Source organism: Ambystoma mexicanum, chromosome 2p (genome assembly GCF_040938575.1).
Source record: "Ambystoma mexicanum isolate Mex_15411 chromosome 2p, UKY_AmexF1_1, whole genome shotgun sequence".
NCBI lineage: Eukaryota > Metazoa > Chordata > Amphibia > Caudata > Ambystomatidae > Ambystoma > Ambystoma mexicanum.
This window is the reverse complement of record NC_090923.1, coordinates 1,197,348,473-1,197,375,641: the sequence shown is the minus strand read 5'-3', so window position 1 is coordinate 1,197,375,641 and position 27,169 is coordinate 1,197,348,473. Positions and strand designations below refer to the sequence as shown.

The 27,169-nt window shown below is 44.7% G+C and overlaps 1 protein-coding gene across 1 annotated transcript in view; it reads right to left on the bottom strand.

Moving 5' to 3' along the window:
• Positions 1-774: 774 nt before the first annotated feature.
• NAA10 (N-alpha-acetyltransferase 10, NatA catalytic subunit) overlaps positions 775-27,169 on the bottom strand; it is a 97,614-nt gene continuing 71,219 nt past the window's right edge. Inside the window, exons 4-8 of the mRNA XM_069645413.1 lie at positions 24,693-24,738; positions 3,377-3,492; positions 2,261-2,305; positions 1,841-1,925; positions 775-1,306 (exon numbers count right to left, since the gene is read on the bottom strand). Of these exons, the coding sequence (XP_069501514.1) occupies positions 1,052-1,306; positions 1,841-1,925; positions 2,261-2,305; positions 3,377-3,492; positions 24,693-24,738 (547 nt within the window). The 3' untranslated portion in view covers positions 775-1,051. The remainder of the gene's footprint in view (positions 1,307-1,840; positions 1,926-2,260; positions 2,306-3,376; positions 3,493-24,692; positions 24,739-27,169) is intronic.

Sequence of the window (27,169 nt, the reverse complement as noted above, 5' to 3'; positions counted from 1 at the left end):
GGCTCTGTTACTCTTTCAAACTCACTCCCGCATGAAGACAGATTTAAAATAAAATGTTTAAAAAGCATTAGCACCTTTTCCAGATACTTTCCTTAAAGTTGATTGTACAAGCCAGACACTCAACCCTTCCTCAAATATTCACTTTGAAGTTTCTACCAAAGTTTCTGCAGTCTGTTTAAAGAGAAGACATATTCTGTCCAGAGCAGACCTTTAAACCACGGTTTGAGCAAGAAGGGTGTGCAACTTTGCTCTGACAAGGTAAAAGTTCAAACTAGTGACTGGATCATGGATAGATGTCCTTGGAGAGGTCTGGTTGAGTTTGAAGCGTTTCACGTGCTGCTCCCAGACGTTTTGCAGCTAAGGTCTTCTTTACCAGCTTCCATGATATTGCTCCCTCGAGTCCCAAACCCTCTGCACAAAGATCAACATTTCAGCCCTTCTGGAATATAGCTGAAGGGTGTCTGGATCAACACTCGCGCAGCACACAAACACCTTTTTCCGCACAAGTGATCTCCTTTTACAAGCATTCAGTTGGATATCACTAAAACCGTGTTTAATTCACGCACAACCTAGCTCCTATCCCAAATCTGCAAATCTGGTACACAGTAAATATTTTGGTACTTTGTCAATGGCTTTCCTTGAAAATCGCATTTAAGATCACATCATCCATTGAGAACTGTTAGTTGAACTTATTTTAAAACCAAAAAAAAAAATAATTGGGTAAAAATAACTTTGCCCAACCCCCTTCAACACAGTTTCTGATCAGCTTGCATGTTAAGTACACATTGGATTTTATTAGCAACTCTCCAGCATGAACCAGTCCGAAGAACACACATAAAAAGTAGGAGTTCCTTGTGGGTTTGAGTCAGAGCAGCAATCTACTCAATAAGATCCATGTTATGTCCTGGCCATGTAGAAGTCATTACCCCTTTGCCTTGAAAAGCCTCACCCCACACACCCTCCCAACGGGTCCCAAAATGTAAAGAGGGTTTCATGGACTCCCAAGCGGACCCCAGATCGAAAAGGTCACGTGCAAATCAACGTGCTCCACCTAAGAGGCAGAGTCCGAGGCCTCCGAACTGTCCTTGACATCTGTGCTCTCAGTGGCCTCACTGACTTCACTGACATCTTTGCTGTCTCCACTGTCTTCTGTGCCTTCCACCTTCCCTATGTTGCCTCCTCCACTGGTGCATTTGTCATCCCGGCAGCACTCTCCCACGTGGTTAGATTTGTGGTCTCCTTTGTCTATGAATCCCAGGGCACTCCGTTTTCCTTTCTCCTTTACTTCCACATGCTTTTTCAGTTGCTACAACAGAAAGCAAGAAAACAATATTAAGAGTTCTGACCAAATAAACTTGAACCCGTACGCTGCTTAGGGATTCCACGACCACGTCTCTTCTATGCAAAGTTCCTATACAGCATAGAGCCCCTGAAAAACCACAGTGCTGCTTAATCACTTTCTAACAGTGAGACTCATGATTTCCTGAGCGATGGGATGCAACTGTGTGGCACTGACTCGGTCGTTCCCTGTGTGTGGTCATGTAATGGTAAGGTCTACAAGAAAGAAAGTAAAACTATATATATATATATATATATATATATATATATATATATATATATATATATATATATATATATATATATATATATATATATATATATATATATATATATATATATATATATATATATATATATAATAAAAACATTTAAATAAGAAAGCAGCATTTTTTGTAAAATAATTATAACCATACAAGATTCCCAATCACATTCCAGCACATGCAGAGCTTCACACAAATTCCAGTGTTACCACGTCTGTTGGGTACCCACTGCAGCTCACCTCATCAAACATGAGTGTAAGATCCCTCTTCATCGCATAGGCATCTTCCCCGTCAGCATAATACTTGGGTTCCACCTCACTAATTCTGCAAAAGCCAGGAGCCAAAAAGGGACAAGTTAAAAAGGAAGGCTCTTTCTCTACAAGGGATAACTTTCCACACGACCACAATACAATTCTGTCATGAACTAAGAAAAAGGTTGTATTTTGACGACGAGGAACAGCAGGCTCATCCATCGTTTGCAAAAGCATTGGCCCCTTTTCAAAGCTTACGTGCTTAAAGTCCCTAGGACAGGCAGGAGCAAAGGCTCCCCACCCAGACTTTCTAATAATATACATTGAGATTTTTTAAAAAATCTCTGACAACGACATGGTACTACACTCGGGAGAAATCATGAATAGGGTAGAAAATAACCTACTTACTGAAAATTCAAAGTGTTGGAGTAAAGGTGCAATGCGGCTCGATTGCTGAAATAAAATACAGAACACGTTAGTTTTTGGTGAATGTATGGCTTGTGCCACCGGCCTCAATTGTGCTATTCAACCGAATGTTTTGTGGACTCTTCCTGCAGTGCTTCTCTTCCATTGTTGGATGTTAGTGTGCAAACCAGTCAACTGGATAATGAACCTACAAGTCATTTTCTCCAGCAGGTGATGCACAACACTTCCAGGGGTTTGGCACCAAAGGGAATAGGATGGAGTGCACTTAACAAGTTAGCTTGCGCTCAATTTCATTGGGGAAAAATACTAGACATCTCAAATATCCCTGATAAGATGGAGGGAGCCACCATAATGACACACTTGGAATTTTGTAGATTGTTATGTGGTGAGTGTGCTGCTCTCGTCTAGGTGTGCGCTGTAAAAAGAATACTGTAATACTGAGTGGCCTTATCACCCTCATGAAGGGGCCGTGATCAGTGTAAAAACAGTGGCTATTAAGGCTTAAACAGCTGGGTAACATGTCGGAAGGAAGACCGGAAGACATCGTAAAATAATATGCACCCAATATATCATTACAGGGAACAGATTTCTCAAACAGCCAGGGAACTCTCTCTAGTAAAGCTGGTGTTTGGCATTAGGTTCATATGAATGCAGTGATTAACCTAGTAGGATGACATGAGGGGTGGTTAAAGTAGAACATGTACAAGTTGTTCACTGTGGCAACTCTACCTACAGTCTTCCTTAACATACTTCATAGCAAGTTACCCAAAACATGAGGTCTCAAATAACTTTGCAGAACCAACATAAAAGCTTGATAAACATGACATTAAAATACTTGCACTCAACCAGGCTCGACCCGTAGTTATCTCCATGTTCTTATAAGTCACTTTACAATTAGTCCATACCAATGCTATTCACACATACTAAGCACAGACGTAGTGCGCAAAACTCCCAGAAGGGGTCTGTTGGTCTAGGGGTACAGTAGGCATTATGGAGCTTTACTTTAACCTACTGCTATGTCCTTGCTGTCCTAGACTAGGAGAGATTTAAAAGAATACAAGAGCGCATGCTCCTTATTGCAAAGGTTTTTCCACACACCTTTTCCTGACGTGAAGAGATACATATTTGGCGCTAAAGTTCTCAATCATTGCGCGGGAAGCCTGGTCCATCAGCTTCTGCGCCAGCCCCAGACGGCGGTGTGATCGCTTCACTGCCTGCAGTAGAAAGGAGACTGGATGATCAGTTTGCACAAACCAACTGAAATGCTCTGTGGACCCACACAAAGTATGAGACTAGGGCCTGCAAACAGGAAACCCCACCCCCACAACGTCGGTGTGATTAGAATTCTCAAAAGGATACATCAGACATCTGGACAAAGTGATGGAGAAGACCAATCTTGCTATAAGTTAAGTTGTGAAACATGTGCTTGTGACTTCCACAATGAATGTTTAAAACACGGCTAGTAGTCCTCTTCATCATAACATGGAATTACAAAAGCTCCATGCATAAACGTGTGCAGATTTGAAAAGAAAACTTAAAAAGAAACCATAAGAGTAAGGTTTCAACGTTGAACTATCTATATGTCCATCAGAAGAGCAAGCATGTGCATTAGTTTTACATTCAGGAGACAAGATTAATTTGAAGGCCACTATTAGGTGATACATAAGACTTCCCCCACAAACCAAATAATTATCAGGTAACTAACTCATGTAAATGAGAAACCTTTCGATTTGATCTAGAGAACCCTGCTCTTTCATTAAATAAATCGATAAATGGGGTCTATCCGGTACACGATCTAAATCTATTATGGGTCACACATGCAGGCCACTGTTAGTACCAAACCATGTTATGTAGACTGACTTGTTATAAATGTATTCTGCTCAAAAATACTTATTGCAATGGGAAGTATCCAGTAGCTACCCAGGAGTGTGTCAGTGCAGAGTATTGTCCTTTTTACTTCATATTTACATAGTTTGGTGTTCAAGGAAGCAGGAGACTGAGCAAGAGAAGTCATGTTCTACAATACTTTATTGTTACACAAAAACAAAACGCCTATCCCTATTCAAAGGTGGTTTCCATACCTAACAAAAAGAAACTAGGGCAAGGCAGGTCAGTCAAGTACTTAAAAATAAACAGTCCTTGTCAAAACCCTGCTATCCCTAACGCTACAGCAAAACCCAACATAAATATAAGATTCACCTATGCTGCAAGTGGAATGACTACCTCCCCCTTAGCAAGGTGGGATCTGGATAAAGGGAAAGTCTTAAAACAAAGTTCAGAAAACCCTGGGAGGATGACTCCCTCCTCCCAGTGGACTCTTCGTAAAGACAAAACTGTGTTCCTTGTGATGCAACACAAAGTTTATACAAATTCAAGTCCTTGTGGTCCCGGCTGGGACAATAAGGATTTTAGTAGTAGTTGATCTTCCTCCAGTCCCTCAATTATAACCTCCTTGTGGTATTGGGCAGGTCCTTGAAAGTGATCTACACTACGGAGTGCATATTGGTTAGGTGCCCAATCCCACCCAGACTTTACGTCCCCCTAAACACCTAGGTTTAGGGAGTTCACCAGCTCTTCCTCTGGTCTCGGAACCATAAGACTTGATAATGTGTTTCTTCTTCATCTTCAACTAATCGACTCTTGTATTCTGGAGGCAGAGGCTGTAATGAGACGAAGAAGACTGCGACAGTGCCTTTGAGTTGCGCTTTGTCTGCTGTGCACTTAAGGTATCGGGAGGGCGGGGGTGGAGGGGCTCTCCAGCTTATTAGTTGATTTGGTTGTAATAAGCGAGTCTGAGGCACGTGCCTTGTTATGACGTGAACAGGATGTTGCTGTCACCACGCTCCCACCTTGTAGATCATCTTCAGAGGGGCTATCCAGTCTAGGGACGTCGCAGCGTTTAGAGTCCCTTCGTATTAATTACTGTATCAGAGGGGACCCTGGCGGTTCTCTGGTAATTTTTATAAATACTAGTCCAGACTGGTTTTTAGCCTTTAGGAGGTTCCCGTTTCCGCTCCAGGGGCCCTGGAGGGAAAAAAAGGAAGAATATAACCCATCTATGGTCACTGCTGTCAACTTGGATTTCACGATCGGCAAGTGTTCAGTAGCTCAGCAGCGGTTCTTCTTTTAATTTGTTTCACGTCTGTGCTTGTGATGCGCCTCTCTTCCGAGGTCCCAGTTTGACCAAAGTGCTCTCTTATTATAACTCTTCACCCACAGGGATGGTCCCTGGATCTTGCTTCTCCCAGCGCTCGCCTCCTGACCGGACCTCCAGCCTTGTATCTGGCAATATTATTGGTTCAGTGCGATGCCGATTCTGTGGTATTCTGCTGCTTCAAACCCAGGTCTGGTCTGCGGCTTTGTGATGGAGAAATGAGGGCAGTATCTCCCTGCATCCCGGGCGTTTCCTCACCCAACCGTCGGCCAGTTACCTGGACCCACTTCTACCTCTTGGATAGTTTTCACCTCTTTGCTGACTTGTATTGGATTGGCTTACCAGGCCGGGGTCTACTGGTTGGATTTCCCAGTTGCCTAGGTAGGTAGTCTGTGGGTATTGGCTCGCCAAACAAATTGCGGCATTGGACCCTTCCATATTCCGTATGTGTCTATGCTGCTCCTGCTACTACGACTTCCATTTGTCATTTTCTCCTTAGTAACCATATTACCCCTTTACTTTTCCTCCACTAGTGGTCGTTAACAGGAAGGGGAAAGACATGATCCAACGCATTATTACATGTCCCGTTATCGGCTAAGGCATGATACTGGAGGTTTTTACAACAGGGAACGATCAAGTGACCCAGGTTCTTAAAGGGCTGATACCCGGTTTAGCGTCACCCCATAAGAGGGTATTTTCCCTCCCATTGGATCCTCCTGCATTGCATCACCCCAGCGGAATTCTTGATTAGCGGCCGCACCGACCTGTCCCCATGGGAAGTCTACCCCCACCCACTGAAAAAAGTGACGCTACCTGTTAAGATTGTCACACTAGCTACACTGCCATGAAACACACTTTCCATCATGAGCTTCACCAACATGTTGCCCTCTCAAGCTTCACATTGTACGATAATTAAAATTAGGGATAATTTAACTATAAAAATTGAGCCAAGGTAACCTGTAGATAATGATTAGTTATTTAAATAGCGCTTTTGCCAACATAATATTCAAGGAACATTTGTATATGCAATTATTATTACCCAATAGACGTTGGTACTCATTTAGAGACCATGGAAGGATGAAAGGCCGATTTCGCAGTGGCCAGGATTTGCACATGACCTGCAGATCTCACACATCTCAGCAACAAGTGCACAACCCGCTGAGCTCTTGAATCTTAGATACATAGACTATTTCTCTGCCCAGAACTCTACTAAAATGTCAGTTCTAGTAAAAAAGTCAATTAAAAAAAAAATCCTTTGCATTTTAAGAGTAGTTGACTGCAGGTTACCAAAATTGTAGTTGCCAGGAAGCCTTCTCAATTCTTTTTTCCAGCTCACATGCCCTCACTACTGGGAGAGGAACTATGAAATGGATCAGACTCATGGGTTTTAGCCGAATTTTTCACAGCGTTATTTATTTGGGGCAGGCTTCCCCTTATTCTCCCATGACTCCATTCCACCACCTCTTTCTGACCCTCCAATCGCCCCCAAAATGGTCCCACCCCCTAAATAAAAATATACAATAAACGCCCGAAATCAGATGTGCCTGTACAATACAAAATACTGTACAGGAAAGTAACATTTTCATCCAGTAAGGTCCTCACCAATAGCTTGCCCAAAAGTCTACATTAGCAGAAGTGGCAAGTTTACCTAAAACACTTAGGGCAAACGCGACACAGACTCTGCATAAACAACTGAACACTTCATAGCTGTACCCTCGCAAGTGCAGGAGGGAATGACAACCCTAAAGACATTTCTGATACATGCAACAACTTATTTCTGATTCATTGAGGAAGTATTGGCTTCAAATGGTATGAACAGACTATCGGAATGACACGTGAAAACTGTAAACCAAAGACTTGCATCAGTGAGGGTTTAACTTTTGCAGATTTGCTCTTCCCTGCTCATTCTTTCAAACAGCTTTCCCCTTTGCACCTCATCATTTACCATACTGTCTGCTGTTACACTCACTCTTTAGTCATTACATTTCAAATTCGGCTTAGCCATCCTTTAACATTTAGTTGTTATATGTTGAACTGACCTGCCTACCTAACCACAGTGTTACTGTTAGTCAGTTTTTGGTGCACTAGTTCGGGGTTTTCTTGCCTGTTCATTTCCCTCCTTGCACTACTCCTTTGGGATTTCGATCCATAGAGCCCTGGGTTTCCACATTGTCAGAGCGAGCTTGCAGGCCTTCCCACTGACGCAAAGCCTGTTTCGGCCTGATAAGGTCTTGAGGATTGAAGCACCACTCTACTTACCTTCCCTCCCAACTTATTCACAGCCTACATAATCACTAGTATTGTATTATTAAAAAGGTACTATTTTTTACTTACTATTACTAATTGGTGCCTTTCATTTACAAATTGTGCCTCAAACTTCCGGATGCCTTAGGATAATTTGTGTTGCCTTTAAGAATAATCCAGGCTATATCACCCTTAGAGCATTTAACAAAATGAAGGACCATAAAATAGAGCGCACCATAAACCCTTCCCAGTTATGCCTGCCCTCCAGTTACAATCTTCAGAAATCATGACCAATAAATCTCAGCCTTCAGTAGTCAGTTCATTGCTTAATGCCTGTTGCGTGGTCAGTAATTTTCCCGTCACCACAGACATTTCTCAACTTAGGTTAGACATACTGTACATCACTGAAACCTGGCTCACTGATGATTGGCAGGGTATTTTTACCCTTTTAGTTACGGTTGTTTTCTCAATTAAGTGGGGAAACAGAGAAATCTGCCGGGGTAGAGGAGTTGTCATTATAATTAAGAAATGGGGTGGGGGGGATTGGTGGTGAAGGGTAAGAACAATGAACTGTCCAAAACTTGAACTATTATGAACTATGTATCACCAAGAGATCGGGGTTGAGAAAAACCAACCTGATAGACTGGAAAAGGAGATGGCCAAATACAAGCATGCTTTGAGGCACCCCGACCAGTGCAGTATGGCAAGGCACCATCGGATCATGGAGTGATGTCCACCTTACCAAGGAAGTCAAACCAACTCACCACATTATGTACACAGGGTGCTGTTAACTTCATGCCTGCCAGTTTACAAGAACAGGAAAACATGAGGCAGCTGGACTCAACCAGACCTAGTCCAACTGAGCCCGAAGACCAGTCCTTAACAGACATTGACTGGTATGCCTCCCTACCCAGATTTAAAAATACCCTAGCATGTACTTCTGACCAGGAGGGCTCTTATGAGAAGATCAGGGAGTTAGTGGCAGAAAGATAAGTTACAAAAGGGACCACCTGGTCCGGTTTGCAGAAAGAGAAGATCCAGAATCCAGGCCTCAATAGAGTATTTTGAAAACCTTACTACATTCAGAGCGGTTGGGGGAATTCTCCACCATGCCCAGAAGATTGGATGAGGAAGACGAGTATTCCCCCGTGCGAAAAGAGGAGCCCAAGGGAAGTGACCATGAGAAGAGACCAGACCCTGTCATTCTGGCAGGGATTCCCAGTCTCAAAGCTAGGGCGTTCCTAGCGGACAGCAAGTGGACACGGGTGCAATGGAAAAGGAAGGCTGCCAAACAGAAGAGATCTTGTAAAAGACCCAATTCGGCAAATGAAGGCCATAAAGCGCTTTATGACTCCCAACCACAAGAATGCCACATACTCAGTTTGGGAGCATCTAGAACTGTAGGACCAGATAACACCATTTGGCATAAAAAATGATCATAATTCCATGGAATTTGTCAAATGGACATTCTCCCCGTAATACTCCAACTTCTTTGCAGGGCTGGAGTATCAAGATCACCAAAAATGGGCCACCTATAAGACATCCATCTTAAAGCATTTCTCTGTTCACAGGAACCCTCAGGAGGCCTGCAAAGCGGTCTACAACCTTCAGTGTGGAGAAGACCAAGCACATAGAGTTTGTGCAAGAGCTGAAGCAGGCATTTGCCCAGACCACTAGATGGGTGCACATAAATAGCCGGGAGTTCATGAATACCTATTTCCATGCACTCCTGAAATATATTATGATCCAACTGGTCAGGGACTTCCATGAGCGTAGGACCCTGGATTGGGTGATAGAACAGGCCACCCGGATAGTCCAAAAGCCATCTGAGAACAAAAATAACCCAAAAATTCCAAACCGTCAAACATCCCGCTGCTGCAAAGGTGGCAGAGGTGAAAAATACCCCCATTTTGGAGTTGGAAATGGGCTCTAGAAATACTCCTCCCGCTAATCCAAATAAGCAGGAGAGGCACAGGAGACGCTCTGATCCATCCCAATCGGGTGGCAGCCAGGCAGGATATCCGACCAATGCTCCATCTGACCCTGCCACCTTTATCAGCCCTAGATACAAGGGTAACAGAATCTTAGGGTATGTATGGACTCCCCGGCACAAGGGGGGGAATCAATCAGGTAAGTACTGCCCCAGGAAACCTCCCGCAGAACTTCCCTTAGCAGGGAAGAAATATTCCACCCTCCGACTTAAGTTTCTTTCCCAGATACCACCCAAACTCCAATTTCCCGAACAATCCGCTCTCTCCCCGCTTTCAGGATAATAGATTCCCGAATCAGGGAGAAGGGAGACCAGGGATGGAGGATTATCAGGGAAACTCTCAATACCCGAGTGTCATTCTCCATCCACGCAGGCTGTGGCAGAGGTGCAAGAATAAGCATAGAGCAATAGAAATTCTCCATTCGAACAAAAGACGCGGTCCAGTTTTCATCCAACATGGCTGCCGTTACAATAACAACACACTGTTCTGTAATTTGGGGCAGAATGCCCCAAATTACAAGACAAACAGCTACTACCCTAATGATCAATCACATCTTCTCGTGTTTCAGCCTTCCCCAAAGGAAGGAGTCGGAGCAAGGAAGTCATTTTACCAGTGAGGTAATGACAAAAATGTGGGAGATACTAGGGGTAAAGAAAACTCTACATTGCCTACCACCCATCCTCAAGTGGGGGAGTTGAGAGGTACAATAAAACGATTATGGGCATCTTATCTGAAAGAGGTTTGTGGTGGACTCCGGACCCTAGTTGGGACATCCGATTACTGCTTGTCCTGATGGCCATCAGGTCGGCACCATCTTCTGCGACAAAAATGTCGCCCTTCAAGGTCATGACTGAACCTCAGCATCTGCTCTGCAGAACTCAAGAGCAGACCGAGCAACGCGTCCACGACCCACGAGTACAATGAGAATTTCCGAAAACATCTTCAGCACACTTTTGCTTACACTCAACAAAATTTAGAAACTTCGGCAGAGGGGATGAAAACCCACTACGATTTAAAGACCACCAAGAAAGAGTACCAAGGTGGCAACAGGGTCTACCTGTACAATTTCGAAAAGGAACTAGACCAAAGATCAGAAGATCTGCCCCTCCTGGCGCAGCGCTTTTGAAATTGTCGATTAAATCTCACCTGTTGCCAATAAGATCTGCATCCCCAAAGGAGAACAGACAGAAGAGAAATGGGTTCACATCAATCAGTTGAAAAGCTGTCATCACAGACAGAACTTGAGACTGATTGAGAACCCAGTAAGGGTAGAGCCCAGGAACCATCTGAAGAATAAAGGTAAAGAATGGAAACCCGGATGTTAATGTTAAAGGATATTAGTACCATGCACTATCATGACCGGAGTGGTCCCCTGGCGGATGGAGAAGTTCACACATTTACAGAGAGTAAAGACATTTATACTCATCAGGAATGTACCCAAAAGCAGCGATTGTGATGTCTGAATGTGTGATGCCATAAAATGTGATATGCAACTGGTTGTGTAGTTGTCAATTCGTACGTCGATACCGGGCAAAGCAGTACTGTATGAAATACTTAACCTCTCCTTTATTCTCGGCAGATTAAATAATTCCTTGTCTCTACATTCCGAGGTGGAGCTACTGGAAAGGGAGTTGTCCAGGAGCAAAACCCAAAATCTGAAAGAGTGCAGACCAGAGCGCCACTGCCTCAGGACAAGGAAAAGAACAGACGTGCTCCCAAGGAGATCCCTGGAACAAACCCAGACAGCCCACTCTCTCCTTGCTCTTCTCTCGGTCTCATTGGAATCAAAGAGTCAAGAGGGCGGAATTTGTGGGGTGAAATATAGCCCCTAAATGGCAGAAATAAAGAGGCCAGAGTCATGTGTGCATGCTCACCAAAATAGAAGGCCAGCACAGAAATGATCGCACACCTCAGGCCTATGGAACTAAAACAGGCCCAAAATTCTAAGGAAAGAAAGTGGGACTGACTCTAAAAAGTGCAAAGATGTGCGAAATGCATTTCAGGAAGGAAAAGAAAGACATGCGAGACAGCAGTGCGCACAGTATCTTCAATGGAATACCAGATTTTTCCCCAAGCAGCTAAAATGAAACATAGCATTTCATGTCAATTAAATAAAAGAAGAACAAGTTACTTACCAAACTGGTAATGTTCTTTCGATGGGATGTTCCTCCGACGTATTCCTCATCTTTGATGTTATCCATTCCAGCTTGCTGGCCTCGGAACATTTTTTTTTCAGTAGAGGGCACTACGCGTCGACGTCCTTCGAGTCGGTGTCCCTCGACAGCCTCCGTATCGGCGCGGACGTCATCATGAGTATAAATAGACTTGCGCAGCGTCCGTTGCTCAGTTCCGTTTTGAAGTTCATATTTGCCTAGCATTAATTGGTTAGTGACGTTGAAGGAGTGCAAGCTGCAACTACAAGGGAAGCTTTAATGCAGGGATGGATGGGAGGGGCGATAAATACGCCGGAGGAACATCCCATCGAAAGAACGTTACCAGTTTGGTAAGTAACTTGTTCTTCGAAGGGATTGTGTCCTCCGACGTATTCCTCATCTTTGATAGACTCCCATAGCAGTAGTATAAAGAGGTGGTGGGAGTAAAGATGAAATATTTCCCTTTAAAGATGTACAGAATGCAACACAGCTTTCCAAAATCTTGTCTCCTGGCTAGAGGAGGAATCTAGGCTGTAAAATTTGGTAAAAGTATGTGCGGACGACCAAGTGGCAGCCGCACATATATCTTTAATTGGGACCCCTCTTTGGAGAGACGAAGAGGCTGCGATACCCCTGGTTGAATGAGCCCTAAATTGTTGAGAAGGTTCTTTTCCTGCCAGTTTGTAGCATTCTAGAATGGTTAAAATGATCCATCTTGAAATGGTCTGTTTTGTGAATGACAATCCTAATTTATGCCCTGCATATCCTACAAACAATTGGTCTGCTTGTCTTATCCTAGCACATCTGCTAATATAAAAACTCAAGGCACGCCTTGGATCCAGCCTGTGTAATCTCTCTTCCTCTTTCCCTGGATGCGAAGGAGGATAGAACGAAGGGAAGGTTATTTTCTGAGTAATATGGAATTCAGAGACCACCTTTCGGAGAAAATTGGGCTTCACTTGTAAGACAACCTTGTCTTTATGAAAGATTGTATGAGGCGGTTTGCAGGATAGAGCTTGTAGCTCGCTCACTCTTCTAGCCGAAGTTAAGGCCACTAGAAAGACTGTTTTAAGAGTGAGAAACTTTAGTGAACAAGAATTAAGTGGTTCAAAAGGAGTACCCATCAGAAACTTTATGACTAAATTTAAGTCCCACAAAGTAACCTGAAAAGGTTTTGGTGGATAGACATTTGTTAATCCTTTCAGAAATTGGATTACTACAGGCAGTTTGAAATATGAAGGCTCCTCAGCAGTACGATTAAAGATAGACAGTGCTGCGAGGTAGCCCTTGATCGTACCAATTTGGAGACCTGAATTTGCTAAGTAAAGCAAGAAAGATAACACCATTGGTGTATTACATGAAAATGGTTCAATATTCTTTTCTCTACACCAGCTGCAAAATTTGTTCCAACGGTAGCGGTATAAAGTCTTTGTTGCTGGCCTTCTAGCTGAAACCAACACCTCCATGACGTCATCCGGGAGATCCCAATCCTATCTCAACCTTTCAGAAACCAAGCGTGAAGGTTGAAGGTTCTGATGTCTGGATGGAGAACCTAACCTCCCTTCTGCGAGAGAAGATCCTCTCTTTGCGGAAGACGAAACGGAGGACAGATGGACATGTCTAGAAGGTCCGGGTACCACGTTCTCCTGGCCCAATCCGGGGCAATTAGGATCATGGCTTTCCGGAATCTTCTCAACCTCCTGATCATTTGAGGAATGACAGGGACTGGCGGAAACGCGTACAGAAGCGGAAACTCCCAGTCCACTACGAACGCGTGCCCTAGAGCTCCTCTCGGGGGAAATTCCCTTGAACAAAACTGATCGCACTTCCCGTTGATGCTGGTGGTGAACAGATCCACTTCAGGGGTTCCCCAAAGGGTGAATATCTCTTGAAGTACTCCCTGAGCTAGCCCCCACTCGTGGGAGACTGCTCTGCCTGCTCAGAGCGTCCGCCGTCAAGTTCTTCTCTCCGGCGAGGTGAACTGCCGATAGAGAGATTCCTTCCTGAATTGCCCAAAACCAGAGCTGCATTGCCTCTCTGCACAGTGGCAGTGACCCTACACCACCTCTTTTGTTCAAGGTTGGGCATGGCCACTGTGTCGTCCGTCATTATCAGGACAATCTTTACCTGTACCGATGGCAGAAAAGCTTTCAGCGATGGTCTGATTGCTCTCAGCTCCAACAGGTTGATGTGTAGTCTGGACTCCGATGGAGACCAACGACCGCGGATGGTCAAGTCGTTGGCATGGGCTCCCCACTCCGTCAGTGCGGCATCTGTGACTACTGTCATCTCCGGCCATGGTTGCCAAAACTGTTCTCCATTCAAGATGTTCTCCCGACAGGCCCACCACTGAAGGTCTCGAGCTACTCTGTCCGCGACTTGTAGGAGATCTGACATTCTTCCTGAGAATTGGGACCATTGGGTTCTTAGTACCCACTGGAGGGATCTCATTCTCAGGCGAGCCTCTGGCACTAAGAAGATGCAGGATGCCATGAGGACTAGCAACCTCAAATGGTCGAAGGCTGGTAGACATTGGGCATTTTGAAACTTGATGACCATCTGTAGAATATCTTGAGCCCTCACCTCTGGTGGCAAGGCTTTTCCCATGAAGTGTCCAGGACTGCTCCAATAAACTGGAGTCTCTGTGATGGTACCATCTGTGACTTCTTTAAGTTGAGGGAAAAGCCCAGCCTGTGAAGGAAGTGGCAGACATAATCTAGCTGGATCTGAGCTTGTTCCGAAGATACTGCTCTGATCAACAAGTCGTTCGGGTAGGGGTAGGGGTAGATGTAGATCCCTTCCCACCTTAAGTCTTGCAACAACAACCGCCATTAGCTTGGTAAAGACCCTCGGGCGGAGGTCAGCCCAAATGGCAGAACTCGAAATTGATAGTGAGAGTTGCCAATTGCGGACCTCAGGTATTTCCTGTGTTTGAGATGGATAGGCACATGGAAATAAGCATCCTGAAGGTCTAGAGATACCAACCAGTCCTGAAGCTGGAGGGCCTGAAGAATCTGAGAAAGGGTTACCATCTTGAACTTGTCTTTCCTGAGGAATTGGTTCAATTCTCGCAAGTCCAAGATGGGTCTCAGTCCTCCGTCCTTCTTTGGTACTAGGAAATGGGGGAATACCAACCCTTGTTCCTCTCCGCTACGGGTACCGGTTTTATGGCACCCTTCTCTAGCAGGTCTAAAATCTCCTGCATAAGGAGCAGGTCTGGAAGCTTCAAAGAGTTGTTCCCCAGTCGATGGCTCTGAGGAGTGTGTAGGAAGGGCAGGCAGTAACCTTGGGCAACTGTCTCCAATGCCCAAGCATCTGACGTAATAGCCTGCCATTCTGCCAGATGTTGAGATAACCTGCCCCCTACTGGTGTCTTGTGAGGGGAGACCTCAGAGGGGTTTAGAAGCAGCTGACGCAGATGCCGAGGGTAAAGTAGCACCTGCTGCTGCGGCTTTTGTACCTTTGACCCGTCCACCACGGGTGAATCGTTTCTGGCCCCTTTGAGCTGGCGGTCCTCTGCCTCTTCCGAATGCGGAGTAAAAGCGAAAGGGCCTACCCCTCCAGGAAGCTCCTGAGGGGCGATTTGGAGTCTGCCGAATTGCAACCCCAAGGGATTTCGCTGCTGCCTTGGATGTTTGTAATCTCTCCAGGCTGTCATCAGCCTTCTTTCCAAATAGAGAAGTGCCGTCAAAGGGCATGTTCAAGTCTGGCTTGTACATCTGGAGCAAAACCAGACTTCCGCAACCACGCAAATCTGCGGATTGTGGTACTTGCCACCATGGCTCTGCTGATGCGGTCAGCAGAATCAATGCCAGTTTGGAGGGACTCGCACATTGCATCCTTTCCATCCCTGATGATGTTTAGGAATGCATCCCGTTCTTCTCCTTCTGGGAGACAGTCAGCCGCAGATGAAGCACACTCCCAAAGTGTGTGGCTGAATCTTGCTAGCGTGCAAGTGCCATTGATAGACTTAAGCGCCATGCTACATGCCGAAAATACTTTTTGACATGGCATCAAATCTTTTATCATCTCTGTCCTGTGGAATAGTAGGGTATGCCGACATACTGTTAGATGAAGTTGCTGCCTGTACAACTAAACTCTTTGGAGATGGATGCTTGCTCAGATATTCAGGATCTGAAGCTGATACTCTGTATTTAGCAGAGAGTTTTTTATTTACTGCAGGGAGAACTTCAGGAGTTTCCCAATTAGCAGATATTTTCTTTGCAGAGCAGTATGAAAGGAAACAACTGGATCCTCCTGTGGACCTTTATCTAAAATATCAGTAAGGTCCTCCTGCTGAAAAGAAGGTGTAGGTGTAGTCCACCCCATGAATTCAATTATTCTGGCAATCAGAATCCTATAAGGAGTCTCAGCATGCTCTCCGGGGTCTGGTTTAGCAAACTCTACTTCTGGAGAAGTATCTAAACCACTTGCCTCATGAAGAGACTCTCAAAGGTCTTTTAACCTGTTCTCCTCAGAGATTAACTCCTCTGGCATGGGTATTGTAGTCCTTTGCAGACCAAAGGGTCTCTCATTCTCAGAATCCTATCCTCCCTCATATATAGAGGACAAAGCTCTAAAGTAATCGGACCTAGGATATGGTTTAAAACCCATTTCTAGAGCGGAAGGAGCCAAATTCGTTGTCACAGCCTGAGAAAATGTCGAGGTTGTCAACGTGGACGTCATAGGCTTCGGAAATCCTGAGAAAGGCGTCGAAAAAGTTTGAAAAGACCTTGATGCACTCGAGAGGATGGGAATCCTACTCGGCGTCGTCGAGGTTGTCGACGGCATCCTCGACGTCATGGTCGGGGCTTTCGACACCTCTACTGCCTGTGACGTAGTGGCAGTTGTAGGTTTGTCTTTCATCGGGGTCGACAGTGGTGTCGAAACAGATTTATGCGTCGAAGAGCCCTTCGACAAAGGCGTCGATGACGCAGATTTCGTCGACGAGGCGGTCTTATTGCTTTTACTCGAGGGTTAATGACGTTCTCGAGAACTTTCTTTCACCGGGTTCAACGACTCGCAGCGTTTTGATTTCTCAGGTCTTTCACCCAGGGTATCACCTTTAGACGTCTCCGGGGGGGTCGAGGCCGCTTTCCCAAGGACACTAAGCATTTTTTTACGGAATTCCTCCCACTTAGCCGGAGAACTGTGTTTCGTGGGGCATGTGACCCTTTCTGGGGAAGTAGAGGAAGAAGGAGATCTACGATGCCTCTTCTTAGAATGTTTTGATCTCGAAGACTGGTGAGAACCGCTTCGAGATCTTGAACAGGAATGTTTCTTTTGTCGACGAGGAGACGAATGTCTCGACTCAGCCAAAGAAACTTCCGAGGGAGTGGAAGTTTTAAAGCTCTTACCTCTTTCTAACTTCCCCTTACGCTCCTTCAAGGCTACCACCGTCATGGACATACAGTCCTCACATTCCGAACAGTGATGCTCCGATCCCAGGCAGCACAAACAGATCCTGTGAGGATCTGTTAAAGACATTTTCTTTCCACAGTCACGACATTTCTTGAATCCGGACCGTGGAGTCGATGGTTCGGATGAAGAAGCCATCGTGTAATGATGATAATCTTCGAAGAATAAGAAGGTTTTTCTGAAGAAAGGAACCGAGCGTTACGTTTCCGAGGCACACGAAGCACGGAAAAACGGAACTGAGCAACGGACGCTTATACTCATGATGACGTCGGTGCCGATACAGAGGCTGTCGAGGGACACCGACTCGGACGTTGACGCGCAGCGCCCTCTACTGAAAAAAAGTGTTCGAGGCCAGCAAGCTGGAATGGATAACATCAAAGATAAGGAATACTTGAGGACACAATCCCTTCGAATGTCATTTTCGTTTTTCCCTCCAAATTGACAGTATGCTAAGAGGAATCCTCACCAGACTTTCAAAATGTGAACGTGGTGTTCTCAGATAACAGCATGATACAAAGGACAATTTTAAAAAGTGACACTCATGTATGTGGAAACTGTGAAAGCCTTATAGATGCTGTGTAAAATTACCATTATATGTGAGTTTAAGGGCTATGTGTTGCTGGTGATTTCTCCCAACATGAAACTAAGCTCCTGGACCTCCCCTCTGCTATCCTGAAGACAGGCATGGTTGTCAATCAGAACCATTCCTTAAAAATATGAGAAAGAATTACATGGCTTAGATCAAAAATCCGGTGAAGACAAGATAAAACCAGGTCTGTTCTGCAGCAGGAATGACCTCTAGGTCACAAATCCCATAAACAAATCCATTAGTGTGGCTATCAGGCAGCTCTGCTTACGTCACGTGCCTGAAAAGAAATGAAACTGGAAGAGCAAGGCTGGGGGCCCAGTGAAGGAGGAGTGAAACTGCAGTTTGATTAAAATGGGAGAAATACATTTCATCGCATACAATAGGCAGCAGCGTACATGCCACAACGTTCATTCCAGACTTTTATTAAAGGTGTCAGGCACCCCCTTGAAACCATACTAAAACGATTTTGGTGTGATAAACATAACTAAAGTTATTAATGAAAATGTGATTTGGGCCTTCCCTTGATTCAGAGAGATGTGAAAGTTGGTATGTGCATGCCGGTAATAATTAATATGGGGTCTGTAAAGTGGCATATATTTCACTGATATGGCACCCGAGTAAATGAAGAAAAACTATCTCGGCATAGGAAGGGTGTGTGGATTTCAGTCTAGTCTTATATGATGTTCCTTAAAATATAGTTCTCAAAAATGTATTCATAGATGTATAGATTTGAAAATTTAGAGTACTTGCCATGTTGAGAGATTTTGTGAGCTCAATGCAGACAGAGCCCATCTGTCAAAGTAGGATGATGAAGCTTTCTCCTCCCACAGGTATCCCAAATCACTCCCCCATCTCCTTGTCCAATCAGCACTCAGGTGGGAGGTGATAATCAACCAATCCCTTTCACGAGAATCATGAAAAATTTGTGATGTCATTTGTCCTATAAATAAGCCAGTTTGCATCAGAGCTGGAGCCCTTCAAAGAATTCCGAGATGCGACCTGCTGCTAAAATCTGGCGAACAACATCCCAGCAGAGAGGCCTATATCTTGCATTGGAGAAAGGAGCCAGGAGACATAGAAACTGACTGGGACCCCTTGGAGGAAAGAGGAGATCCTTGACTGCCCCCCTTCCTGTCCCAGCGGTGCCCTGATGCTCCCCGTAGCATAGTTGCAGGCCTCTCCTGGAAGTAAGACCACCCAAAGCCATAGATTGTGTAGACCCTATATTTTTCAAGCATTGTTTTAGATAGTTCCCCATAGAAAAATACCTTGTTCATCTGTGTAGATCCCTAGCATATAAATCAATGAATTCACCTATAGTGAACACAGGATGGGTAGTGTTGGCATTCAAAACCAACAATCTTTTCCCAGCGTGTTGTGAACTGGTATAGACGCTTACCAAAATAATGAATCCCAAAACCCTATTTCCAATCGAGCGCGTAGGGTCCAAAAAGAAATTCCCCATTGATCCCCTTCATTTTAAATCAGAAGGGGGAAGCCTGGTAGCGCCTTTGCATATGCAAGGTGCAAAACGAAATTGCCCCTTTGTATCCATTGTCCCCTGAGCAAAACCCCAAAACCTTCCCTGTCCTTTTTCTGTGTGGTCAAACGAATTTCCCATGTGTTTTTCTTTCTCACGTTGCCTCTGTGATTCTAATCCAAAAACGATTATCCCACTGTGCTCTGACCAAAACCCTGCCTGTTCTTTTTAGGTGTGGCTAAAAGAATTTCCCCATTTGTTTTTCTTTCTCCCATTGCAGCTGTGCTTAACACTCAAAATCCGATTTTCCCCATTGTGTTCCCACTCCCTGCCACTGCCTTCCATTCAAAGAAGTCAAGCCTAATTGATGTTTGGAGGGTGAGGGTTGCGGGGAGGAAAGGTATCGTAACATTGAGTTTTAAATCAAAAATCACTGTCTCTTCAATTGTTCTTTTCTGTATTGGTGGGTGATTTAAAAAGGAAACAATTGTGACTGCATATCTGTGTTGGCGCTAGACGGAAGTCCTTTTGTTCTTGTGTTGCCAATGTGTTGGTGACAGATGTAATGTTTGTCAAAATTTGATTTAAATAAATTAATAAATATATTCTTAATACACACCGGCCTCCATTGAGGCACCGGGTATTTGTTGGGGTTGTGTGCGAGACGGGTAGGAGGCCTTACCAAAGTGAACCAAATAAAATCAGTGATTTGTTGTGCGCCACATCCATTGGGGGAAGTCACGCCCAGAGTTGAGTGTAACCGCGGAATAAACCGTGACAACTGATTAAGGGCTGGTTCAGAGGATATTCTGGTGTTTTGGAGGAGGGTCAAAGAAGGAAGAGACCTCATCTTCAGGCCATTTTAAGAGTTACTTACTATGCACAGAGGAAAGGTGGCTGTACTTGAGGTCCAACTAACTGAGCATTTCCCAACATCGGACTACAGTCCAAAGACCTAAGGGTACCGGATAGGGCCACCTTGTAGCAGAGTTCAGGAAAACAACATGTGACTGTCAATTTAAGCAACGGATCTATGGCATTAGTCAATTCACTGCTTTAAAAAAAAAAGTTATTTTTTCACTTTGTTATTCACCGACCCCCTTCCACTAATCCCTCCAATTTTACCTCTACCCAACACCAGATACTTCATTTTACTGCAGTGAAAGGTCATGTCCCTCTGTAAAATGGCAGCACGGGGATTGGGCTGGGGGGCTGTGACATTCAGCAATGCCCAAGAAAGTATTCAGGACATTATACAAGCCCAGAGACTGAGTGAGTGACTGATCCGCCAGGAACAGCTTCTGAACTCAGGGAGAGAAGGATTGCACTAATTACTAATTGTACAATCTCTCACCATTTCTGTGGTCTCAAGAAAACCTAATCCCTTTGTTGTGTAACCACAACAAAATTAATAGTGGTGGTTGGAGCAGAGCGCTGTGCAAGATAGCCGCTCATCAACATCTCTTCGGCCCCTCGACAGGTACCTGCACGTCTGGTGGCTGTTAGGGAGAATTCTCAGAAATGTGCTCATTCTCTCCAGCTTAGAGACCCCCAGCAACTTTGCTGGATTTTGAGGACTTGATTTTTTACCTGGAGAGAGCAAGATCCTTTTTTCCCCCCACTCTCTCGTGTATTTTAATGTGATTTCTGAACTTTGTGTTTCTTTTGGTTATGGAGCCTGAAACTCCATAGACATCTTTTACATTGTGTCACACAGCACCTTCAGTGCAGTGGCACAAGGAAGTCTTCCAGATTTCCCAAAGGTTTAAATACCTTCTCTGGGATAAACTACTGTTCCCCAGAGCAGTAAAGTGAAATTACTTTACTTACACATGTAACTTTCTAGACCCAGCACACACTATCTTACAATAGGATAATGTAGGCGTTACCTAGTATCCCCTTTGTCTAACTTCTAATTTTATGTTACCCTTTCCTCACTGAATGGCTGGTGGCAGTGGTTTACTTTTTACTGTGGTGTGCATTTACTGTGGGCTGAGTTCGCAGCTGCAGTAGAGCACCCAAGGGTGCAATTTTCGTCAAAATGGCCATGGTCTTTTTTCGCCATTTCGTTGTGGAAAGGTCCTTCTTGAGATTTACTCTGCGCGCCAAACCCGGTTTGGTCCCTTTGTTCACTTTGCCTTTGGTGGGATTCACGAGTGAAGCCCGCCTCTGGCTCCAGGGTGTCTAGCGTGTGCAGGAAGTGAGGGAGGTGCCTGAACCTCCCTGTACTTAGTCTCCTAGGAGACCCAAATGCACTCTGTGTTTATTGGCCAGCTGACTGTCCGGAGGGTGTAGGTTGTGGCTGTGGGCCATCCCAAAAGGGTACTCACCGATTTAGAGATATTAAGAGTGTGAATTATGTGAGGTATATAGGAGTGTTACTGTGATATTGCTCCCTTCTAAAGAAGGCCTACTCTGACTGATAAATTAATAATTGTTTATTCAAGAAACCCTGTGTGTAAGAGTTTATTTGAATACTTGGCACTGTGAATCTCGGTGCAACTCCCCTATAGCTCACATTGACCCCTCTTGAGATAAGCCGGTCTGCTCAATCACGCTATCAACCTGTGTAGTACAGACTTATACCAAAGGTTGGGTTCCCATGGGTTCCTATTGCCATGAGCTCAGGGTTGTTGTAGTGCACCCAAAGGGTACTGCATACATTCTTGCCGAACACTGGCTCACACCAGACTGTTGAGCTCGGTGTGAAACCAGTACTTGAGGACAGGATGTAGCTAGCACTACTTCATGGCAGTCAAGATCATGCCAACACAAAGCCAACGGCGAGCTGCGCCCTTCCTGCTCTCTAAACCTGGGCCTGCATGGACTTGGCATTCACCTGATCTCACTCAGTTGAACTGTTGTAGCATGAAAGTGCACAGTGTTTCCTGTTTGCGGCAAAAGGTGTCAAGCGGGAATTGCAGTGGCTTAACCACGGCTTCTGGTGAGCCTTGAACCCATGGGCCCTAAAAGGCTACACAGAGCGGGGACGAGGTGTACTACTAGTAGCTGACTCTCCTGTGACCATCTGACGAAGAGCTTTTACTGAGTGCCTAGATTTGGCACTCAAGATAGAAGGGAATATAACACCCTACAGGAGACTTTTTGGACCCTAATCCCATTCCAGGGATGGCTCGGGAAGTTCAAATGGAGGGTGAGGAGATGCCCAAAGGCATTAACGAGATGTCTGTCACTGAGGGTTTGAACACCAAATTGGATAAACTTGAATGCTCAATGACTTCCATCGACTCAGTTTGGATTTTGTGGAAGGTAGAATTAAAAACGCATGAAGCACAAATTACGAAGTGCACACGAGTTACTTGAGGCCTTGGATGTTTGGGTCACTAATTAAGAGAATGGTGTACAATACCTGGTGGCATTCAAAGGAAGAGTGGTGAATCCCATGGAGCTTCTGCAAGATGAGGCATGCAGAGAATGCTAGGAAGGCATTAAATGTGTGTGTCCTGGGTGCCCGGTGACCCGTTATTTGGTCTTAAAGTTTCAGAATTTCATTTAACCGGATGGTGGCAGAAAAGCCTCCTTTTCAAGGTTAAACTTAGTTCTGCGCAGCAGTGCAGTCAAAACAGCAATAATGCCGCTCCTGCCAAAAAAGTGGTGGTAACTGAACTACCACCAGTTTTTCCCCCACACCGCCATACGTGTAATTAGGCCCAATGTTTACAATCCTTAAATAGTCTCTGGTTATTCTCTGCATTAGTTCCTTGAACTCCGTTAGGGAATTGATTACCTTTTCCTCCTCTTTGTTAGGGTTCTTCCTTGCGCTTGTCAGAATCTCTCTACATTATCGGATTCGGTGTGTAATTGTATTGTGTGCTTTTCTCTAGGTTTTTTTTTTGTCCAAATGCTTATAGTTCCTCTTTTCCCAAAGTGGTCTTTTGTGTATAAGGTTTATTTTAGGGAACTCTCTGGTCTTTAGTTCCCAGGTGTGCCTTTACCATCTTCCACTCTGTCTCTTGGATATTGGGTGATATTCCCCTTTTCCCAAGGTATCACAATTCTATTCCTTTCACTCTTGATGCTTTCTATACTTATTACCACATTTATACAGTTCAACTTTATCAACTTGTTTTCCACACTTCCATTATTAGTACAGGGCCGAGTTTCGTTACTTCTATAACAAATCGCTTTTGGCTTCCCGGTATACCTGTTTTCCCCAGTTACTTTCAGTCTTGTATGGGAATGTCTGCGGTGCCTGAAGGTACTTAGGATCTTGTCCTTTCTTCGTTTTGCTTGTCAGGTTGTCTGCTTCGTGTGCGTTTGTATCCTTTTTTGCTTCTTGATCCCGCTGCAGGTAAGCCTTACGTGAAACCGTCTCATTCAGGCCTAATTTGCAAAGTAACCGTGCATATCTTCTGGGAGTCCCAAAGACTCCATAGACAGGATGCGCCAAATGTACCCTACAGTCATGGTCCCAAGCAAGTCACCCAAATAACTGGTTGCACGCTGTTGCAGCTATGGTGTGGCCAAGGAACAAGCAGGCCCCCATTAAAATAGTTACTGTGCTTCACAACACCACAAGGCTGGGTTTATCTGGTAAGTATGGAATCAAGTGTGTGCCATGTAAGGTCCTAGCCTTCCCAAGACTCCAATTAGGGGCTGGGAGTAGCCACAATCTGGGCAGATCTGGGTAGATGTAGAGTTTGTCTGGGATTCACTGCTGGATCTACATTAGTCTATTTCAGAGTGTTTACACAGGAAAGTTTAAAAGCGAGGACCATAACCAAATGGGCGGCTGCCAAATATTTGAATGGTGTAGTGTGCCTGATAATGTGCATCCCCTCGATGCAGTTTAATCAGCGTAATAACGAGCTCTGGTTTGAAAGGGCCATTTTGTACCCTGAATGTATCACTTACGTGCTTGGTTGCTTTCCCACCAGCAGGTGTTTGCATGCCAGAGAGCCTGAAATGTGTACCTTTTGAAAGTACACAAGAGAAAATTTAGAAACGGAATCAATCTTCAAACTGCTACAAGGTTGTGTTACTATCAGTGACACCACACAAAGGAAAAAGTCTCACCAGCCTATACATCAGTAAGGAAAATTTAAAGTGTCTAAATTTTGGCAACAATCATGGTTGCGAATTTCAGTGCAAAGTGTAGTGGGTGGGGAGAGAGGGAGAATGTCAATCCTCCTCTACAGTGCCTTGCAAAACATTATTCCTGCATCAATTTACCAAAACCAATTTGTAATAGGGTTATTAACAGTGCAACATGTATCACATTGTAATGACTAAGCATTTGGATGTCCATCTGCACACTTTTTTTTAGCATACTTCTTTGCTAACCTAATTGCACAATGTGGAGTCTAGGTCGTCCACAGATTTAAAAAAGAAAGTAGTCACCCAAAAACAATCTTATCTGCGTACCAGTGAAGTGATATGGCCATGAGGGACGTCATCTGGATCTTCTTCCCTAAACAGAAATGAGATGGAGAAAGATGGGATGTCACTATAGTTGACTTTATAGTGCTACACATTTCAGCCCATAAGTGCATAGACAACATGCTCGAGTTTCCACTGGAAGAGCGAATTACTAGAATTATGCAGCATAAGATAGTTTACCATTTGCATGCTAGCTCTACGTTTTACATCTCCCTTGAGAGGCCAAAAGGCACATGTTCTGTAGACCAATTTTGCTCAACTCCAGTCCACCTTGCAGATAAGCCACATGCCAGCATTTCCTCTCTATAGTAGTCAAACGCCGCTGACCAACCACAAAAAGAGTAAACATGCCCCACCAAAAATGAGTAAACAACTGAGCCATAGGGACCTCCCCTCCTGCTTCCACCTACAAAACTCCATGGATGTTCATATCTGTGGTATAAGCAAAGCAATGCCACTTGAAGGAGCTTTAGAACTGCCTGCTCTCAAGAGAAACTTTAAGAGGAACGTCAAGGTAAGATGCATCTTTGAATATGCATGAATTAATACGTAAAAGAGAAGCAAGCATGGATTACAAAAAGGTGTTTCAACTGTCAAGAGTCATGTCTGATTGGGGTGAAGAGTGGGCACCTAGCAGAATGGGAATTGCCTTTTTACTCCTCAAAAATCCTTTTACTCCGAGCTTCAATTCTGCTGGTTCTACAGAGTCTGTTGTGTTTATCCCTAGTCTAGATATCTGGCACAAAAGCAAGCAATATATATATAAAAGCCCAGATGTAGGATGGTTGGAGGCAGTCTCTAATCTGAGAATATTTTTTTAATTTCAAGGTGGTTCGAGCTAGATTGTTCAGTAACCACTTTTTTCTGCTCTATATATCGAGCGGGTTATAATTGAGTTGAAACACTGAGAACGCAAACCCTTTTTGCGTTCTCTGTAAGCAAATCATTGACATGCTACTGTACAGGACTCCTCATCTGCCACCTATTAACTAGGCAACTGCAAAACAAGAAGTAGCTGGAAAGGAGTAGTATATATGTATATTATTTCCAGAAAAGGCCAACGACCTTAAGGGTTGCCCAGCCTCCCTAATACTGAAGGAATGCCATAGGTTTGCAGGCAGGGGCCAATGGCTGTCTGGGGAGCAGCCTCAGTTGTGCAGAACAGGAATGGAGGGCAAGTATCTTTGGAAGCTCACAGCGTGGTATCATTTGCGCAAAGGAAAGGCAGCTGAACCCCGCACTCTAGCGCACTGGTTTCTCCTCTCCCCTGCCTGCTCCAGCCTGCCCACTGCCACAGATGGGCCAATCCACCATACTCCTGACTGACTGGGAAGACCACAAACCAAACTCCCTCAGTGCAACCGGCAGAGGCCAAGGGCGATCTCCCGTTTGCTTGCTTGGCGCCCTACACTGCAACACCCTTCATCTGAACCCATTGGATTGCCCACAATATAGTACAGGACAGTAGTGTAGTTTGCCATACAGATAGGATGCCCATCTGGAAGTTTGAAACACTGATAGTTTGCCTCAGTGATGTTCTGCCTCTGACGTTCTGTGAATGCAATATTACGCACCTCCAATATTTTGTCATGTAATATTGTGCCATATAGATAGTTTGCCAATCCGGTAGTTAGAACACCGAACGTTTGCCTCTGATGGTCTGCCACTGAAATATTTTGCCACAATGTTAGCATGCCAATCCGTAGTCTGTCACAACGATACGATAGTCTGCCAGAGGTATGTTCAGTCACTGTAATGTTCAGCCTCAGATATTTGTATTGATATGTATGTGTGTACGTGCGTGTGTTCTCCTACCATTAACCGGTATCTGGTAATAAAATCGCGGCAAAAATGCTGTGGTTTGACCCGGTAAAGGTATGCCCCATTATATCATTTAAGGGGAGCGGGGGCTGCAGTGGTGTCCTCCGCTCCCCTTAAATGGTATAATGGGTCCAGGGGTTGCGGGGGTGTCCCCCGCATCCTTTACATGGATTGCGGCGCAAAAACCACAGCATTTTTGCCACGATATTTTGTAATCACAGCAATTTGGGCCACGATTTTATCACATGGAACCCATTAACCCTACTATACTTAATATCCCTGCAAACACATGACTACCACAACACAACCGTAAAATCCCACATAAAAATGCACTAATCCTCCAAGAACTCAATCGCAAAAAGGCTCAAATCACAACCATATGCTACAGACATACAAAACAACCTACACAGCCGCACATACTCAAATGCCTATGAACCCATACCAACTAGAAGAAACAGAGTGACTGGTTTTTCAGAGCTGAAACTACCAACAGAACAGCAAAAGCACTCTTGCACTCCCCCTCTCCTCCCACCAACACCCCCCTACTCCTTCCCCCCCCTTTCTTTTCAGAGCCACCAGAGCGCCTGGAGACCATGAAAATGGCAGTGGAGCGCAATATAAAAACCACATTCTCTGCGGGC